Consider the following 21,306-nt stretch of genomic DNA (forward strand, 5'->3'; position numbering starts at 1 on the left):
AAAAATGTACTCATAACCTGCACTCGTAGTACATATTTTGGAATCTTTGTTGCAGCTCTAAAGTAGAATGCATCAGTCAGCCCAGTTTGTGACGAGTAAGCGAGTAAGCACACTCGGATATTTATCCTTTACAAATTATAAATGCATTGAAGCATTCTTCGCTTTGCAAATGAGCCGCTTCCCGGCCCCGTGCGCTGAGTTCGAGCATGAGGCTGGCCTGTAGGGGCCCTGTCTGTCCTGAGGTAGGATAGAACTGCACGCGAGCAGATAACACTTTTACAAACGTATCATTTGTATACACATCACATACCAGAGCCACTTTTACCTGTGTGTGGGCGGTTGGGGCAGTTGAATAAATACACGGTGCAGATATTTATTATTTCACAGGTGCCATTGGTCGGGAAATGGTCTGCTTTCTGATGGTTTCATGGAGGCTGATGGGGCCACATGTTCCACGGTTCACTAGTACAAATCAACCTTAATTTGTGGACCCCTCACTCCCTTGGGCACCGGTGCTCCTGCACCTGCTGCGCTAATGGGAGCGATGCCCCTTCCTCGCCATCACTATATTATACCCACCGCTGTTCCAGATATGAATGGTTGACTGGGTCCCTCGTTAGCTTTTTTTGCTTATAAATGCAATGTCCACCGGAGGCTTGAAAGTTGTGTTTGGAGACTCAAGGCTGAGTTTTATTTCCCATACATAGGTTTTTAAAAATAAAGAGAACAGCAGCCTTAGCCTGTTACATTTGAATTAGTAGCATGGTATGGACAAATTAATTTAATGGCCCTGGCGAATGGGGCCGGGATTAGACAACAAAGGGGTCTAAAAGCAAAGTTATTTTTTTTACAGAAAAAAATGCGTTTATCTTTGAAAAGTGAGTCCGACAGCAAAGAAAATGTAAAATGCTCGGGATCTTGTAGTATAATTTTTTTTATCGTTTTCAGCATAAACCTTAACAATTCATACCCTCAAAATATTAATATAATGCGGTTATAAAATATCTACACATTCATATACATTGCATCGAATATAATCAATTGTCTACTCCATTTTATGGTAGGAAGGATACAAAGAATAAATAAGACAGTTTACTTCTTAGTTGATGATATATCCAGTATATAACCAATTACTTGCGTAACCGAATAGAGAAGGAACCTGCAACACATTAAAGGCCATATGTATCAACATCCTCATTTGCGATTCTCAAATAGCGATTTTTTAGAAATCTCTATTTGAGAATTGCAAAACGGGATGTATTAAAGAAATGGCAATTTTTTTGCAAATTCTTAGTATTCCTTAATTGCGATTAGCAAATTGCGAAATCGCAATTAAGGAATACTTACCCATTCATTTCTATGGGCCAGGAGGCCCATGGGAATGAATGGGAAGTCATTCTCAATTTGAGATTCGCAATTTGAGAATCGCAAATTGAGAATAATTTCAAGGGTGCATGGGTGTCATAAGGACACCCTGATGCACCCCTAAAACGAACATGTGTGCGCATATGGCGCACATACATGTCCTAAGGGCATGTATGTGCACCACATGGCAACTTCACAAATGCCAAAAAGTGCTTTTGTGAAAGAAATCGCAAATTAACACCATCTTGAACTTGGTGGTAATTTGCGATTTCTTAAGGAGAAATCGCAAATCTTGAGTGCTTCTTGCATAGCATTTAAGGAATCGCATTTTGCGATTCCTTAAATGCTTACGCAAAGTTAAGGAATCGCACATTTTGCGATTCCTTAAATTTGCAATGCAATTATCCTCATACATACCGTTTTCCGAATTTTGAGTTGCAAACGCTGCGGCTCAAGAGACCCCTAAGAGACTTGTCATTGTAATTACAATAGTGCCATCTATTGGCCAGTGAAGAATTTTTTTTTCTTTCGTGGTTTAGGGAAGTCGTTCGGGAAGTCGTAGTTAAGGATGTCGTGGTTAAAGATGTCGTTGTTGTTAGGATTCGTTGTTCAAGTCAGTCATTTTTAAAACTTCGTTATAAAGGCTGTTTCCCGCTGCAGTCCTTAGGGACTCTCTTTAGTACCCACGCCCGGGTACGAGGGGTGTCTTTTACGAGGGAGTTACAGGGGTGCTAAAGTCCTTGCCAATTGGGTTACAACTGAACATTTGTCTTCTTTTTAGCGAAAGAGCACTGGCACTGAGGCCTGTTTAGTGGAGACTTAATGCACTACCAATCAACAGCATCAGTACCATTGAGCAAAAAGTGAGGGTGACAGTGCCAAAATCTGGCACTTTCCTACAACAGCCAGCCTTGCTACGGTGAAAATAGCCTCTGCCGCCTTTTCCTTGTAAGGACGTATGTAATTTAAAATGTCTACCAGTCCTACATCATGCACCCTTATGAGCAGTAATGCTTCCTTAGGGGCGACTTATTAATTTTTAAATGGAAGGTTTAGACGTGTCAAAAGGTATATTTTGACAGGTCCAATTGCAGTTTAAAAGCTGCTTTAGTCAGGCTACAATGGTAGGCCTGAAGCCATGTTTTTATCCTGTCACTGTACTGGTTGGGATAGTGGGTGCTGCAGTCCCCTTGTGAAATTTAGTGTACAGGCCCTGGGTGCATTTTCCACCATATACTCGGTGAGTTAAATATGCCCATTAGGGGCATACCAATTTCATGATATTGAAAGGAGAAGCACAGACACTTTACCACAGGTTAACAGGATTCAGAGTTCTACGGCCAGCAAAAACAATTAACATAGAAATCTGGGGGTACACCATGCAAAAGATGGTAATGTCCTACAGTGTTTATCTGTGTTCTTTAAACGTTATGCACTTGATATAGCTTAATGTGAACGACCTTACTTTTTTAAAAGTTGGCACCTCTTTTTACGCATTGGTGTTCTATTTTGCCTTTCAACCATACTCTGAAATTTTGGAAATAGCTGCTTTTTGATATGGTAACAACTGACCAGCTTCATACAGAATAGTACACTAATCTCAGTCTCTTTTGGTTTTTGTTTCACTATCAAGTTAAATAAACGGTTGTAAACAATGTTTCTGTGGTCGATAAATTTAGTGTACCTATTATACAAGAGTAGGATTTGTTATATGACATTCCAGGAAATGTGCTCATCGTGTGGTTGGCTATTTAATACTTGATACATGGGTGAATTAACTCTACTTCATATGGCTTGCCTGATCTGTTTTGTGCAACAAGTTCATCATCACACTATTTAAAAATGCTTTATGACCTGGTGCTAGTCTGTGAACTCATTTCTCTGCTGCGATTTGTGTGTAACCTATTGGTCTGAAATTGATAGCTTACATTATTTTCAGCAAAAGAAACCCAGGAGACTGCAATATCTTATGTTCACAAACAAAAATCATAAAAATAACATTAGGGGAGAGAGAGAGAGAAGTTGTGGATTTGTTCTCCCTGGTCTGAATGTCAAAAACAAATGGAATCCACTGGAGGGTGGGTGTGGTCCCTACAATGGTGGGGAGCACTGAGTGTTTTTAAAATACCCCTCACACACCAAAAGGACCCTTGGTGTCATGCTTCATCATCGGGTCTTCGCACCCCTCTACGGGATGCGGCGTGCTGCTACCTACGACTACCCGGGAGCACTTATACACAGACTATGTGTGGTGTGTGTGTGGGGTTGTGATGATCAGTGAGTGGTGGGGTTTGGAGTGTTATTGGTGATGGTTAAAAAGTACCTGGCTCGTGGGGTAGCTCAACATTTTTTTTAATGGGCCCCCGAGCTGGTACTGCTAAAAAGAGTGTTGCGAGGTTCTTATGTATTGCAATGTACATCACCTCATGTGTGCGTCAACATGTTTCGGAGTAACAACGCCTTCTTCAGGACGGGGTGTACAAATCCCCACCTTACTCACGTATACTACAAACAAACTGTATTCTACAGAAAAGTGAAGATATATGATTTACAAATTAAGGCTATATTGTACCTAATTCACTTCATGAGAGGAGGTTTCCGCGAATAGCGAACGTATTCCCATTGTATGTTGTACCTCATGAGCCTCGTAACGTTGGGGACCAATCGAGCCAGTATGCCCCCGACGCAGCCCTGACACAGCTCCGCTGGAACTCCAGCAGAGCCGCGTCGGGGGCAACAAGGCAGAAACTCTTCCTCGTAATCGATGCATACTGGCTCGATTGGTCCCCAACGTTAGGAGGCTCATGAGGTACAGCATACAATGGGAATAAGTTCGCTATTCTCTGAAACCTCCTCTCATGAAGTGAATTAGGGACAATATAGCCTTAATTTGTAAATCATAAATCTTCACTTTTCCGTAGAATACAGTTTGTTTGTAGTATACGTGAGTAAGGTGGGGATTTGTGCACCCCGTCCTGAAGTAGGAGTTGTTACTCCGAAACATGTTGACGCACACATGAGGTGATGTACATTGCAATACATAAGAACCTTGCAGCACACTTTTTAGCAGTACCAGCTCGGGGGCCCATTAACATTTTTTTGAGCTACCCCACGAGCCAGGTACTTTTTAACCATCACTAATAACACTCCAAACCCCACCACTCACTGATCATCACAACCCTACACACACACCACACATAGTCTGTGTATAAGTGCTCCCGCGTAGTCGTAGGTAGCAGCACGCCGCATCCCGTAGAGTGGTGAGAAGACCCCGATGATGAAGCATGACACCAAGGGTCCTTTTGGTGTGTGAGGGGTATTTTAAAAACACTCAGTGCTCCCCACCATTGTAGGGACCACACCCACCCTCCAGTGGATTCCATTTGTTTTTGACACACAAACAAAAATCACCATTCTCCCAGTAATCTCTCAAGAGCTGCTAAGAGCACTTTAGTGGTTTCCTATAATAGAAGTCCTAAGAATATTTTATTACAATTTACAAACAGTATACTTTTGTATAACTGTCTTATTCTGATTAAATGTCTTTCCACCCCCTAGGTCAGTGGATGAGTTCGAGCTACCTTGTAATAAGCCCTCACCTCGGTCTGAAGAAGTGGTCCATCAGACAACTCCTCAATCACCCTCAAGAGTAACATCAGAAAATAAAATACCTCCATTTGAAGACTTCAGGCAGGCTTTGAAAACTACCCCTAAACAAGGTTTGTATTTGAATAGGAGATTAAGTTATATTGGGTTGTTTGCAAAGCGTGAAGTCATATCCAGGACTTGTTTTCTGAGTTCTTGCCCTCCCTTGAGAAAGTCTTTATGGAATTGTGTGGTTTTCATTGTGGGAATCTGCTCAGACCACCAACTTATGTCCTGTAGTCCTACCGCAGATGAAAGGCCTCTATGCTTTAGAAGTCTAGTTTATTTGCAAATATGCCCAGTACAGCAGGCAGCTTTTAAACATGGAGCAGAAAGCAGGTTTCTGCAACCAGCCTGCTATTGTTTCCTGTTGCAGGAGAAACCCAAAGATGTCCTTCATTTAAGAATAAACTCAGATAAGCATAATACTGCTGAGATATGCTCCTAACATACATTTAGGATTCCCTAGCTTTTCAAATGTAGAATAACTGTATTTTGTAAAGAATTTAGGATGGATACATTGCATAATAAAATTAATACGCTTTTTGTTCCTTTTTTACCAAGTGTTTCTTCATGGTAGTTCTCGATTTTAGAAATGTGGCAGTGTTGAGGATAGAATACTGGAACACAGTGTAGATGAACGGCGTTTACTTGTGGTATGCTTGCAACAGCAAATAATTTGGGTTTATTTCACCTAGAAACCTGGTAAAGTATGTGTCTACGCGCAGCATAACTGGAAACTCATTACCCTTTTCCTACATTACCCAAGCCATGCAACCAATGTGGGTCTTTTTAATCTGCTTCTTGTTTGTCATCTTTTCTCCATTTTAGTGGACTCTGATGAGGATCATTTAGAAAAGCCATTTCCTCTTCCTGTGAAAAACACAAAGGGAGCAGTTTACAAAGTCAAGTCTCCCAAAACTTCTTCAGGTAAGAAGTTGACTAAACTGACACCTCATTGCTAAAACACTGATATAACTTGGTAAGGTAGTTTTCAGGCCCAGGTATTTTCCTCAGGTTCTTGAACCAGCATCCCTGTGTTTCAAAGGCATTGATTGGGCATGTAAGCCACAGAACAATTAATTCTTCATGCTGAGCTGTCTCCAAGTCCTCAGCCAACAGTGCTACAAATGTAAATTTTATTAAGCATTTTATCTTGTTGGGCTTAGGTTGTCATATAAAAAACACAAACCCCACCTCCTGGCTTCTTTTGAAAAATCATGTGATCTATACACAATTGCTTGCTTCTTTACTTCCCTAGGCTGCTTCTGCCTGGCCATTACCCCTGCACAATCTCCCTGGGCTGCCTTTCTTTTTGCAGTTCATATATTTATTTCTAAAGAATTCATTGGAATTTTTATTGTATTATGTGTATTTATAAAGCACATCATCATCATTACCCATGAGAGTATCCTGGCACCTTTGTTTTAAAGACACCCAGACTGCTCTGCCCTGTCATGCATTGCTCTGTTATCAATCAAGATTTTCTTTATAGGCAATCCAAAGATTCATGTCTGCATTGTAGCAAGGAGCCTAGATATGAAACAATATAATAGAATATTCTATAAATGGAAAATACTAAAAGCTATGGGGAAAGCTAAATAATGATAGTGGGTCATAGTTGCTCTTCTTGATGCGTGTTGCTTTCCATTGGTAAATTGCTTGGCTCATTAGAGCCTCACCGTTGATAAAAGATCTCCTGGTCTCTGTAGATTCTTTATACATCTCACCTCCAAATGTAATGACTAAGTGCTGTTACCAACTCTTGCCATCAGTCACTTCGTCTTTGAAAAAAATTGTGTATGGCATAGCTTCCGGTGAGGCCAGTATATCAAACTGTTTGTGGAAATTATTGCTAACAGTAAGATGCTATAAAAGTAAGACACATGATCTAACAGCTGTGATGTGGAACAAAAGGCAGAGGTATCAATTACGCCAACCTCAGCTTGAGGCTCCACTGACCTGTAAAGTAAGACTTAGGGGAAACCCTCTTCACCAAACACTACAAAACTATATCTCAAAAAGAGGAGGGTCAACTGGTTTCCTCAATCAAATGGATCACTTTGATAGATTACCTCAAAAGTTATACTTGTAAAATGTACTCAAGTCAAAGCTGTAAATGAAAGTTTAGAACTTCAGACAATGAAGGTGTACGTGGATGTAGATGACAACTGCTTAAGTTTCACCTCGAAAACCTCAGCTGCCTCTTCCTAGATCCTTTCATACTCGTTTTACACACTAACAATAATTCCTTTACATATTAGATCACATATCTCCGATTGTTCACTTTCTTACTTTTGGTAGTAAAGTTTCTGCAAGTGTTTATTATTGTCAGGTTTTATTTCTCAATCCTATTACTTGAAATCTTTAGTAATGATTGATATTAGGTACTAAAAATGTTGCAATTGTCTAGGTCCTGGACAGCAATCCTCGCCCCTTTATGTTTTTTTCAAGTGTGTTTTGTTTATCCCCCAAAATGTGCGGCATACACATTCTGAAGTGTATGTTGCCATTTAATCTTATGTATCTACAAATATGACTTTACTATTCTTACGAAGTTATACTATATGGCTCAGCAGACTGAGGTATGGTCCTGCTGAACAGATTTGTTTTTTATGTAATATACATTTTCACATTAATTGTGCTAGATATGAGATCCAGCAAATTTGCTTGTTGTTTGATTTAACTGCCGTTGAAAGAGGTTGAAAAACTTGACTGGGTGAAAAAAGAACCTCCGCTAACTACATTTCTGGAGATGCCCTTTTATTTTCCATGTGTAGTCCACCATAAAATTGCAGACCTCATCATGGCAATCATCCCCAACAAATCGCAGATTCTTAGGAGCCATACCTAAAATTCCAAACTCTTTAGGTCCCAATGTAACAGAAAGTCTGAAAGTGTGACCCTCATTCTATTTGGGAACAGCTGAGGATCGCATACTGAATCCTTCTGGATGAGTTTGGAGTCACCAGGATCATTGTTCACTGAAACTTCGTATTTCTGTTCTAATCCACCGGAATGATCGGACAAGTAGGAAGGCATAAGCTGAATCAGAGTATCAGCAGACATGAACTGCATATCCCATAGCATCCCTTCTTGCAAACTCCCAAGAACAAAATAGGAGCTTTTTATTCTAACACATAGAGAGAGCTCATCTCTATGTTAGCCGGTCATCTGAAATTTATATCATTCTATTGAGGAGAAGACTACCTTTCTGTAAAGATGTTTGAAGCCTGTGTAAACATAATCTAAACTGATTTCTCCTGCCAAGTGCAGGGACAAGAGGATTTGCCCATTAACTTCACTGAATAACGCCAAGGATCTGAATCTTCTGTGCATAGTGGTTGTTCATGGCAGTTATTTTGTCAGTCAGAAATTCAGGAGGGGAAAAGTCAACATTAATGTGTGCTACTGCTTAAAATAAATAATTCAAAGCATAGCCCTACTGGTTGTTGTTTGCACCATGATCTTTTAACATGGAACAGAATATTTTCTCGCAGACAGTCTTATTGTACACTGCTTATAGGGAGAGCTGTCACAGCCGTATTTTTGGTTAGCACATTGCAAGCCTGGAATTAGAAGGCTGGTACTGCTTCTGCTGAGAAACATTCTGCAATTACTACTTCGCTGCTTTGCCAAAATCCAAATGGGATATTCTACAAACTCTGCTACAGACTTCACTCCTGTGGGTGCATAGGAACTGCCGCCCAGAAGTACATCAGCCCATTTGCTTCAGCCGGGGTTCCGTTTTACCGCTCGCGGTTCCCGCTTCGCGGCACCGAGGTGTGAGGAGGAGGAATCGCTCTTTGGTCATCAAGCGTGAGGGGCGAGGACTTGTCTTGCAGCAGGGCTGCGAGTGTGTTACAGGGACTCCAAATCCCAGGAGTCCCTGCGTGACCTGTTTCCACACCTGGTCCACTCTCCCTGCTGCTTGCCACGCCCCCTAGAACCTCCATCAACGTATATAACAGGATTAGCACTCCGCTGCGCGGGAGCGCGCGGGAGCGACCCGGGAGAAGCCCGGGACAAGGGCGGGACCGTCTGTGGCCGTCAGCGGCCGAAGGTGGCTGGGCTGGGCCACCCCTCTGACTACCACTGTTCTTATGTTTGTATCTTTTTGCACGGGTCTGCTGTCCTTAACATCTTGATCTATTTGTGCTAGTAAGCCATGATAATTTAATATTAACTGTTTTTAGTGCGTTTAACCTGGCTCTTATTTGTATTACTCTCTCATTGTTTGGCTTTTTTTTTTAATTATCCCTTTTTTAACTAAGGATGTCTAGTCCTGTTTTAAATTCTCTTCCTAATTGTGTAGGCGTATCCATACTTGGCCCACTCGATAAATACTTTGCTAGAGCCACTAAAAATATTTTAAAGGGAGATAGCCCTAGCAGAGAGGCGGGCCGAGCGCCGCCTCTCTATTGAGCTTTTTAAGAAACAGGTACCCCTTAATCCCGAAAAGGTTGCTATGAGCATATCAGCACATGACACCACGTACCCCGATACCGATGCGGAATTGTTTAATACAGAAAACATTCCATTAATTTTTCAAGCTATCCCGCCACTACTAGAAGATTTGGAAGTAATCGTGGACGGTAACAGTAATGTGTCCACAGCTGCATCCAATAACCTCATAGATCTTAATACCCCTTTAGCTTCAGACTCAGCCCCCCACCCTATTAGCAACATTTCACCTTCAGTCCCGAAGACCCAAACTGAGGTAGTCATGTTGCTGGATTCTCAACCTACTACTAAAATTAGCAGAGCACGTGACAATTTGTTAAGTAAAGGGAATAGTGGAGCAGCACGCTCCCCAGTAAGGAAAAGGAGGAAGGGAGGGCTAAAATATATGGCTGGAAACCCATGGAAGGCTCCGCACGTAGCAGAATCTAAACAAATTCCATCAAATGTAGTGGGGAAGGAGGATAAAACAGGGCAATTTACCTCAGATTGTAAATCTTTTTCGAACGAAGGGCTTTTGGAGGCAGTTGAAAGTCTTTTAAAGGCTCTCATTCTTCCACTTACTGAGAGGCTTAAAAGGCTAGGCGACAAATTGGATCGACTTCTGTCGGAGTCTACTCCGTCAGAGAACTCCATTTCAACTATTCCAACTGAAACTAGACCTATAACTAAACAACCTACTAATAACCAACGTAGGCAACATACACCTATTCTAAGACCTAATAATATGCCTGCTGATATAAATTCCACCAAATCAGTAGGCACATTAGATACTACAGTTACAAAGTCACAAGCAGAGAAAAGACTCAATCAGCGGTATTAAAACCTGTCCACACCAGCAGTTTACCCCCCACTAAGACAAGTTATACGACTAGAGAAAAACTCAACTCCAAAAACATAGTAGACCTGCCCCCGGAGTCCTCCAATTTTGTTATTATCCTAACAGGTGTCCCTGCCGCACCAGAGGGAAACGTGGAATCAAACATTAGTTTGAAAAACAAAGTTATCCACTGGTTACGCATAAATAGACCGTTACCTTTACACCTGAATGGAGATATTGTCTCAGTGTGAAGGTGCTACTGGGTGGGCTTACGCCCAAAAGATATAGAAGGTGATTTGATCATTGTAAATTTTAGGGACCATAGGGTGGTCACTTATATCAGTGACTGGTTCCCGGGTAGAAGTAATGGAGGAGTATCATCCCGAAACTTGACTTACTTTTACCCAGAAACTATGATGTTGCCCCCCTATAAACCTCTAAGGGGGCACGGTTTTGACGTCCCTTATCATTCGAAACAAATCTCGAATTCTGTCATCCCTACCTATTATAATAGAAATGCTATCCCTTTTTTCCCGCCCAATTATCCAAATAGGTACCCAATCACAATTGATAATAACTATCCTCCCACAGACCCAAAGGAATATTGGAACATTCCCTTATATAATATGTTTCATCCCTTAACTGGCATGGACGCAAACGAATGACTGAATCCAACTGCCCCATCAGAGAGACCTGTCCGTGAATACTTGTCAATACCTTCTTTTTTAGTTGAGAAGGGTATGTCTGTACCGGTGATTCATTATGAACTTATTCAGGGGGATGTTTTGGAGAAAAGACAGCATGAAGTAGTGGGTTCTCGGGCTAGTAATATAACCCGAACCCTTGATGAGCAAAATACTAAACCGGCAGCCCATAGTGGAAATAAGGATGATGTTACTCACGCGAATATGGGATCTGCAGGCAAAGTAATTCTTAACTCTGTTTTAAATCGGCAGAGTAGAGAAAACCCCAATAATATTAGAAGTACAAACTCCCCCTATGCCGATGTAGCAAATAATGTTATAGAAACAATAGTGGGTGAGAGTGATATAGTTCACCTTAATGGAAAATCACCATGGGGTAAAGAGTGTAACAGGTCAGAGGACAGCTGCTTTCGTTTGATTTCCTGGAATATAGCTGGCCTTTGGCGGAGGCTAGAGGATCCAGCCTGGTTAAAATTCATCGAATCCTATGACATTGTCTGCCTTCAGGAGACATGGAGTATTATGGACCACAGCCTGGACGGTTACCAAATGTTTAATGTTTTTGCTGAGTCTTCACAAGCAGGGAGAGCTAAAGGTGGGCTTGTGACAGCTATCTCTCTAAAGTATAATCTAATACATGTGGTTCGAGTGGTGGATTCTCCTTGGTACCAATTACTTATGATCAAGGACTTATTTCCAGCAACCCTTCTTCTTATAAATTGGTATTATAATATATTTGATCCCCATGCAACCTCAGTTATTGAAAAATTACAGGAGGAAATTGTTAAGGTTACAAACAGGGTTTTCCCTCTTTTTATTATATGGTTAGGCCATTTTAATTGTGTGTTGTGTAAATTTAGTGGGTCTAGAGTGTGTGGATTGGTGGATTCAAGTGATCAGCCTATGGCTCATTTTACCCATTCGAAACAGGGGGATGCTCTGAATAGTATTGTTATGAATAATGATTTATGTATCCTGGATATGCCTAGCTTTTCCGGCTCATTGAGTATACCCACCTTCCAGGGTACAGGGGGCCGAGTGAGTACAATTGACTTTGCTATGGTTTCTATGGGTTTTGCCCATCTTGTAAAGGACTTTAAGATTGAGGCGAATCCCGCCAGCGACCACAACCCCCTAATCTTGAGTTTTAACCCTGTCCTTGAGAAAACTCAGACTGCGGAACAACCGATAAAATATAGTCAAAATCAGGGAGTCACCTTAAGGTGGGACAAGGTAGATGTGAGGCAATTGGAGGCGGACATCTTCAAGAAAAACAAGGCTGGGATAGAAATTTGTTTGACGCCTATGTCGGATCCAGACTTTATAATTAAGAATTTTGAATCACTGCTAGGAAACGTGGCTTCACACCTTGTAAAAACAGGGGGGAGGAAACAAGATAGGGGACCCAAATGGTTTGACGAAGAATGTTCTGCTGCTCAAACAAGTTTAACAAAGGCTTTATGCCAAGTACCACGTGATAGAGATTTGGTCAGATCAGCTAGGAAAAGGTGTAGAAATGCAATCAGTAGACGGAAAACTGAGTTAAGGATTAAGGCATGGGAAGATCTGGAAAAAGCGGCCAAACTGAGGGACACTAGGCTCTTTTGGGAGGTAATAAACCGACCATTTTTAATAACTGGTGAAAAGAGTACCATGCAAGCGCACATACCAGAAGACTCCTGGGTAGCTCACTATAGTAAAATCTTTAATCCAAATGAGGTATCGCTAACTACTACTGTAGGAGTTGGCGACTTCAATATGGAGTCAGCAAAATTATTTAGTGCCTCATTAACGCTCCCAGAGGTAAAGATTGCCCTGAGTAAGGGTACTGCATTAAAGGCCCCTGGGCCAGATGCAGTACCCTTGGATCTCTTTAAACATAACTTAGAGGTCTGGTCACCACTACTATTAAATGTATTTAAGGCAATAGTGGTGGGGCCTATTCCAATTTCCTGGAAAGAGGCTGTTGTGGTACCTATTTTCAAAAAGGGTGACAAGTCTGGCCCGTGCTGCTACAGGCCGATATCACTAATAGATGCATCCTGCAAACTAATGGGCAGAGTGATATTGGCACGCCTCGAAACATGGGCGGAGTCAGTAGGCATTATTGTGGACTCCCAATATGGGTTTAGAAGAGGTAAAGGAACCACCGAGCAGTGTCTCAATTTGGCACTAATTATGGGCAAGTACATGGGTGCCAAGAATAGTTCCATCCACTTGGCATTCATGGACTTGTCCAGTGCTTTTGACACTGTATGCAGGGGTAAGCTGTGGCGGATGATGGAGTCCATGGGGTTTGAGGAACCATTGGTTACCTTGCTTCGCAGGCTCCATGCCGCCACAACAGTGAGAATTAGATATGGCCCTGGTGGGGAGAAGACTAGACCCATATTATCCACTGAAGGTGTCCGCCAGGGATACATTTTAGCTCCCTTTTTATTTTTGGTTTATACCAATGGATTAGAAAGTTTTTTGTTGGAATCTGGCGCTGACATTCCACAGGCTAATGGTAAAAGAATACCAATGTTGTCATACGCAGACGACACTGTTTTAATGACCCTTACTTCCAATAGCATGTAGATTTGTCTGAATGCTTTTGATATATTTATGGAAAGCTTAGATCTTAGGGTCAACTTCACTAAATCCTTTGCCATGACTTGCGGCCCGAAAAGTGTAAAAACCCGCAGGTATATGGTGAAGGACTCAATTATAGTGAAAGTTGACAACTTTAATTACCTGGGTAACCTATTTAACAAGAAACTGAAATGGGACCCTTTGATATCAGCTCGGGTCCAAAAGGTTACACAATCAATTGAAGCCCTTTTTCGTTTTGCCAGTAAACTAGGTCAAAGGCGAATAGCAGAAATAATATCCCTATATAAAGCCAAGTGTGTCTCCGTTGCAACTTTCGGCGCTGGAGTCTGGGGGTCACAAAACAGTGAAAAGTTACAGGTTATGGAGAACAAATTCATAAAGCGTCTCCTATCTGTCCCATCAGGTACGTCGAACAGTTTTTGTCATGGGGAGGTGGGTATGGAGTTTGTAAGTGACATTATACATGTAGCGCCACTATTGTTATGGTCTAAAGTTTGGCAATCTGAAGAACTGAAATTGACAAAGGATATTCTACGAGATTGCCTTAAACTTGACCGCTCTATGGAGATTCCATGGCTTCTATATGTTAGGGATACCTTTTACAAGATTGGGTTAGGTAATATGTTTGAAAACCCTGATATGATTGGCAAGGATTCTAAGTTAATTATCAAAAATGCCTACTGTTCTAATTTGGGTACCTTAAGGAATAGTGAGCATGCACTGTATGTTAGGGGCAAATTGCAGCGGCCCTTTTACTTATCGTATATCATCCATACGCAATGGCGTTTTTATTTGACAAGGTTTCGCCTTAGTACATTACACTTCCTTTTTGCCTTTCCAAAGCAAGGGGGGTGGTGTGAGAGTCTACCTGCTTGCCCCTGTAATGATAGGGTTTCGCAAAGTACTTTGCACCTTATCCTTTTTTGTGCTTTGTATAAGGTCCCAAGAAACACATTCATTAGACATGTTTTATTATCTTTTGGATCATGCTATTACAAAGAGGGCTATGAACATTTATTGTCCTTGTCAACTGCAAGTATCTGTAACGCTGTACTTAGTTTTATTAGATCGGCCTTTGCTATTAGAAATCGATATTGAAATAAGTTATTGGCGGAAATTTCCATAAATGTTTCTCCTGTTGGCCTGTTAATGAAATCCACTTAGCACTTTATGTCCTGTCCATATATATGATCAAGGTTACTTTTTAATGCATTGTAAAGCCTAAATATGCAAATATGTATCGTGGACTTCTATGACAAATTATGTACTTTTATATTGGTGTATACTTTTATGACTCCTTTTCGGAATCGAAATAAAGTTATTTGAGAGAGTAAATGGGCCTTGCAACTCTGAGGTAAAAGACCATACCGGGCAGAAAAATACTTGATAACCTGTTTAGTGACAAACGCGACTCCATGGAAGTTATAGTGCTGTAGTAAAAACAATTACTGCACTTGCAAATAAGTGATATTACCTTGAATTTAGAAGGTATGAAGTTGTCATAGGGGCTGGGGGAGGACAGCCAGCCCTCAACGTGGCAAATGGAAGCAAAATCCTCTCCTTGCCTGCTATATGCTTGAAAATATGACAGTCTGGTTAAGCCCCTCGAGAGCTGCGCCCTGCTTCCTGAATGTGTTGGCACAAGTTTGGAGCCCTGACACAGCGGCAGAGCTGATCTCGGACACCAAGCAGCACACACGCCGGGCGGTAGTCTGCATCAGCAGTCGGCAGGGTTCAGCCTGCTCATCGGTCTCCCACCTTTGGATATGTAATTCTTGTGGGTCTTTTTTTTTTAAACTGTTTTTATTAATTTTGTGCACAAAACAGACAATTTCAATTCTCAGATCATCCCACTCATATTCCGTTTCTCCCCGCCTTGTACACACATACCCGTTCAACAAATCCTAAACAGAACATCCCACCTCCCTCTCTACCCCCACCCCCTCCTTGTCAGTGTGCCTCACATCCCCAATTACGGTTCGATTGGTCCAACATTGCGACAGCGGGTGGCACTCCCCTTCATTCACCGCCCACATAGAATTCCAGGTATAATCCAGCATTGCCAAATTCCAGTATCACAACCCCGGAGCCCGGTAACCCCCTCAATCCGCCCCCTGCCTGCCTCCGGTTCTCAGTTTAACTCCTTCCCTCTATCCCTGCGACCTCCACCCCATTCCGTCCCGCGCCCCCTGCCCTATTCGCCAGCTCGCCAGTCTCCCCACCATCATCAGCCTCCATTAGCGACTGCAACTCTATCACTAGTGCGCTCCACGCCCAAGCTGTCTCCATCGCTTTATCATTAGCTGCGCGCCTAGCTAATTGCAATCGGAGAGTGCTCTCAGATGAGGCCCATTGCAGGAAACATCTCCGCCACCTCAGGAAGTTGGGTCCCCCTTTAGATTTCCAGTGTAGGGTAAGTTCCCTTTTGGCCATTATGAACCCCAAATCATAAAATTTACTAGTGACCTTAGTGGCAGGAGTATGGGGAAACCAAAGTAGCAGGCATGCACCCGCGTCTGCATCAATCTGCCGACCCGTGACCGCGTTCAGGCAAGCGAAAACATCCATCCAGTACGTGCCGAGCCCCGTGCAGGACCAGAACATATGTGCAAAGTCAGCGTCCCCCGCAGCGCAGCGTGGACAGGGCGACTGCGCTCCTCCAAAGATTCGGTGGATCCTGGCAGGTGTCCAATATGCCCTATGGAGTGTATAATATTGAACCAGCTGGAACCGGACATTTCGGGTGCCCTTCCAGGCCCTACGTACTAGCTGGGGCCAAGTCGTCTCCGGTATCTGCCGTCCGAGGTCAGCCTCCCAGCGCTCCCGCAGCCCATCAAGGGGAGGGGGTTCAGCCAGCGCCAGTCTCCTATATAAGCATGTGATGGCCTTATGCGTGCCAGCCGCCATCACTACGTACTGGCAGCCCAGTGACGTGGGCGGTTCCACCAGCCCCACCCTCCAACGCCTCTGAATCCCGGCAACCAAAGCCGCGTGCAACAGGTAGTCACCCCGCGGGAGCCCGAATGTCTCTTGTAGTGCACCGAACGCCTGCAAGGCACCGCCCCGATATAAGTCACCCAGCATGTGGACCCCAAGGTCCTCCCAGCCTGCAAGCGCCGACCAATCTCCGCCGTGCGGGATGGCAGTACACATCCCCAGTGGTATCTCCGGTGCATAGGGCGTTCGGCACCCCCCCGTCTGTGGCAGCGCAACCAGCACTTGCGAAGAGTACGCTCCTCAAGGGTCAGCTGCTCCAGCCGAAGTTCCTGTTGGAGCACAATAAAGGACAGAACATGGCGCTGCACAAGCCGACCCTGCGGGCCGTCCGGTCCTCTGAATTCTCGCGCCACCGCCTGCGTGAGCCATTGAAGTTGAGCAGCCAAGTAATACCACTCAAAATCTGGTACCGCCATACCACCCTCATCCCGGGCCCTGAGCAAAGTATTTAGGGCTACCCGTCGCCTGCCAGTGCCCCAAATAAAGCCGATCACCACGGACCTCAGAGTGCGGAAGAAGGAGGATGGGATCCACACCGGCAACGTACGGAAAAAATAAAGGAATCTCGGCAGGACCACCATTTTTAACAAGGCTATCCGCCCCGCAACAGATAACGGGAGGACATGCCAAAACCTCATACTACCTCTGATGCCCCTCATGGCCCTTCCCACATTCCCCTCGTACAGTAGCGAATGGGTGTGATATATATGAACTCCGAGATACTGCAGGCAATCCGGTTCCCAGCGCAGACCATCCAGCACCGCCGGTTGAACACAGCGAGCGGTTAAGGGGAAGAGGCAGGTCTTGGACCAATTAACCCGAAGGCCCGATAGGTCCCCGAATTCTCGAAGCAAGGCACGTGCCCCCGACACGGACGAATCTACATCCGCCAGGAACAACAAGAGGTCGTCTGCATACAGGGAGATATAATGCACGTCGCCTCGGGATAGTACTCCGGCAAAGGACCGACCCTGTCGGGCCCGAGCCGCCAGCGGCTCGATTGCCAATGCGAAAAGGAGCGGGGACAAGGAGCAACCCTGTCTAGTGCCCCGCCCGACCACGCATGCTGCCGATATTGAGCGGCCCGTTCGGACCCTAGCAGTGGCCGACTCATAGAGTAGCCTCGTCCAACGGACAAAGCCCTCACCCAGCCCGAACCGAAGGAGCACGCAGTACAAATAAGGCCATTCCACGCTGTCGAAGGCCTTTTTAATGTCCACCGACAGCGCCGCCGCCCCCGCAGGGCCCTCCCCCTCTACATCCATAATCCTTATCAGACGTCTTATGCACGTCGAGGTGTTCCTAGTGGGGATAAATCCCGACTGGTCTGGATGAACCAACGAGCACATATGAGTTGATAGCCTCGTCGCTAATATCCTGCTCAACACCTTGTAGTCTACCGTGAGCATCGACAACGGCCGATACGCCGTTCTAGCCGTAGGGACGCCGCCCTTTTTCAACAGCGGGATGACAATCGCCTCTCGCGCCGACGTCGGTAGTTCACCCCACTCCCAGGCCTCCTCATACACCTGGTGGAGGCGAGGTGCCAGCAAATCCACATACGCCGCGTAAAACTCCACAGGGAGACCATCCCCCCCGGTGTCTTCTTCCTGGCCATATGTTTAATCGCCGCCCTAATCTCCCCCTGTGTAATAGCCGCCCCAAGTGAAGTGCCCTGTTCTAGTTCTAGCCGTGGCAGCTGGGCCTCCTCAAGGAAGGCACCCAGCTCCGCAGGGCAAGCCGTCATCCGACTCCGATAGAGTTCTGCATAATACTCCCGGAACTGAGTGTTAATCTCCAGTTGCGAATGGACCACGCCCCCGGTCGATGTAGCTAACGACAGGATCGGTGTGCCCCTGGTAGTAGGGGTCGCCAGCCAGGCCAGCAGCGTGCCGACCCGATCTCGCTCCGCATGCGCCCGGACCATGTATTCCCGGTAGTCATGACATCGGAGCCTCTCCACCTGGGCGGCCACCCGTTCCCGAGCTTCCAGCACATCGTCCTTATTACCACCCGCTTCGTGACTGTTCCTCTCCGCCAGGCGCAGTGTAGTCTCCTCCCGCGTGATATCGGCTAACAGCGTCCGGCGAACCCCCGACGTGGACGAGAGGCACGCGCCTCGCACCACCACCTTGAAGGCGTCCCACTCAATTGCTCGAGTGGACGCTGTCCCCGAGTTCTCAAGGAAATAGCGCTCAACGCAGTTCTGCAAGTCAGCGTGAAAGACTGGGTCCTCCAGCGTCAACGGATTCAGCCGCCACGAAGGGACCGGCTGTCGCTGCCTGGTCCAGATGACCGTAAGCAGGCAAGGGTTATGGTCCGATATGGTCCGCGCCAGGTACTCGCAATCATGCGTGAGCTCCTGGGCCCCACTTGAGCAGAGGAACGTGTCAAGACGCACATGTAAATCATGCGGTACCGAATAGAACGAATAATCCCTATCCGTGGGATGGCACGTCCGCCACGCGTCCTGCAGTCCCCAGCGGTCCTGCCAGTCTCTCCGGACCGCGGCCACTCTACGCACCACCGACCGAGCCAGCGGCGGATGAGAACGGTCCAACTCAACATCTGTTACCGAGTTAAAATCCCCACCCATGTACCCCGTACTCACGAGCACATCCGAAAGTCGACTCGACAAGACGGAGAAGAACGCTGCCTGATCAAAGTTGGGGGCATATACGCTACAGAACGCCACATCCCGGCCATCCAGCCTCCCCAACACTGCCACAAACCTCCCGTCTTGATCCACTCTAGTGATCAACGGTTGAAAGGGGACACCCGCCCTCACCCAAATGAGTACCCCCCTCGCATGCGCAGAATAAGTAGTATAGAAGAGTTGCCCTCTCCAACGCCGCTGCAGCGCTTGACCCTCCGCCAAAGTTAAATGCGTCTCCTGCAAGAAAGCCACCTGGACCCCCCTTCGGACTAAATATGCATGTACTTTATACCTCTTCCTCATGGAGTTAAGCCCCCGCACATTCCAGGTAATGCACTTCAGTTCCAATCTAGCCGCCATCAATGGGCACATAGCGTAGTCCAAAACCCCACAGTCTCACCAGCACACTGACAGTACCCAACAACTCAACCGCCCCATAACATCCCCAACCAACGCCCCTCCACCCACCCCAAGAACAGGCATCAAACAGTTGTCACCCATCCAAACCCCACCCCCGATTACGAGGGAAACTCTGGTAAGTACCAGAGACTCACGAAGTACGTGAGGTCGAGGAGGTGTCCACTCACCAACCTGCCGGACAGCCAAAACCCATCCCACCAGAGGCGCCGATCCTGGCTATTAACAGTCCTCCCCCACCCCACCCCCGGCAGCACCACCCCACAACAACAACCAGGCCCGAAGCCCATCACCCTCCATAGGATGCGGAGCACAAGTGCCCCTCTGGGCGCCCAGAGCACAGGGCCTCTGGGGCTCTCAGTACGTTCACCCCGCCGGGCCCGCAGTTCCCCTTACTGTCTGGTACTCAACGGCTCGTAGTCACTCATCCAGTAGGCCATCCGCCGTTTGCGGCGTGATCCGGAGCCGCTCCCCTATGTCCTTGTCCGAAGCTTCATCTGACCCTCCTGGTTCCGCCTCATCCGAATCCTGTCTCGAGCCCGAGTCTGCCACCTGAGTCTGGTGCACCACTCCAGAGATGTCCGACACTGCTTGCAGGGCATCTCTCCTTTCCTGTGCAGTTTGAGAAGCTGAAGGTGACCTCCTGCCCTGCTCTCTCCTCCGATTGCGCCTGCTCCTGCGCGGTCTCGGCCGGGTCTCTGCACTCTCCGTCCAAGTACCCGAACCATCCTTGCCCGCTCTGTATCGCTCCAACCACTGCCAGGCTTCGTCCGGGGAATCACAGAACGTCGCTACTCCGTCCACCAGCAGCTTCAGGCGGGCAGGAAACAACAGAGAGTATTGAACCCCTTCATCACGGAGAGCTCTCTTGACAGCTATAAAGGAATAGCGGCTGCGTTGGACCTCCTGGGAGTAGTCTGGGAAGATCGATACAGAGGCGTTGTCCACCTTATAGGGGCCAGCCAGTCTGGCCTGCCGCAATATAAGGTCCCGGTCCCTGAAGTGGAGCAGCCGGGCTATCACCGGCCTCGGAGGTCGGCCCGGGGCAAGGGGATGCGCCGGGACCCTATGAGGTCTCTCCAAAGTGTAGAAGGGCGTCAAGCCCTCAGTGACCACCACGTCCCGCAGCCATTTCTCCAGATACGCAACCATATCGTCCCCCTCGATATTTTCGGGCAATCCCACCACGCGGATGTTGTTGCGTCTGTTGCGTCCTTCTGCGTCGGCCGCCCTCCGTTCCAACATCCGCACCCTACGGGTTAGGTCCTCCAGGGCAACGTCCGACGCCTTCTGGGCTGGTTCCAGCGTTCCTATCGCCAGTTCTGTGGCTTTGACCCGGTCCTCAAGCTTTCCATGGTCCGCCTTCAGAAGGCCAAGGCTCGTGGATACCTGGGCGATGTCCTGGCGCAGCGCCTCCCTCGTGTCCCCAATAGCCTGAAGAATCTGGTCCAGCTGTTGCTGCTGTAACCCCGCTGTCCGATCACCCGCAGTTTGCTGCTGATCCAGGGGGTCCGTCGAATCCTCCACCTGGTCCGGCTGCGCGGCGCCCCCTCCCTTCCGTGGCTTCCCCATGGCAGCGAGCCGGCGATCACGGCGCCACCAGCCCCGCAGGATCACCCAACCTGGGTCCGCAACAAGGCCAAATG

At 46.3% G+C, this 21,306-nt stretch overlaps 1 protein-coding gene across 2 annotated transcripts in view; it reads left to right on the forward strand.

The window, feature by feature from the left end:
• Window positions 1–21,306, forward strand: part of LOC144771921 (uncharacterized) — a 229,990-nt gene that overhangs the window by 58,254 nt on the left and 150,430 nt on the right. For both annotated transcript variants that reach the window (XM_078656160.1, XM_078656164.1), the window contains 2 exons: window positions 4,924–5,084; window positions 5,842–5,940. In XM_078656160.1, the coding sequence (XP_078512286.1) occupies window positions 4,924–5,084; window positions 5,842–5,940 (260 nt within the window). The remainder of the gene's footprint in view (window positions 1–4,923; window positions 5,085–5,841; window positions 5,941–21,306) is intronic.

Source organism: Lissotriton helveticus, chromosome 1_1 (assembly GCF_964261635.1).
Source record: "Lissotriton helveticus chromosome 1_1, aLisHel1.1, whole genome shotgun sequence".
Taxonomy (NCBI): domain Eukaryota; kingdom Metazoa; phylum Chordata; class Amphibia; order Caudata; family Salamandridae; genus Lissotriton; species Lissotriton helveticus.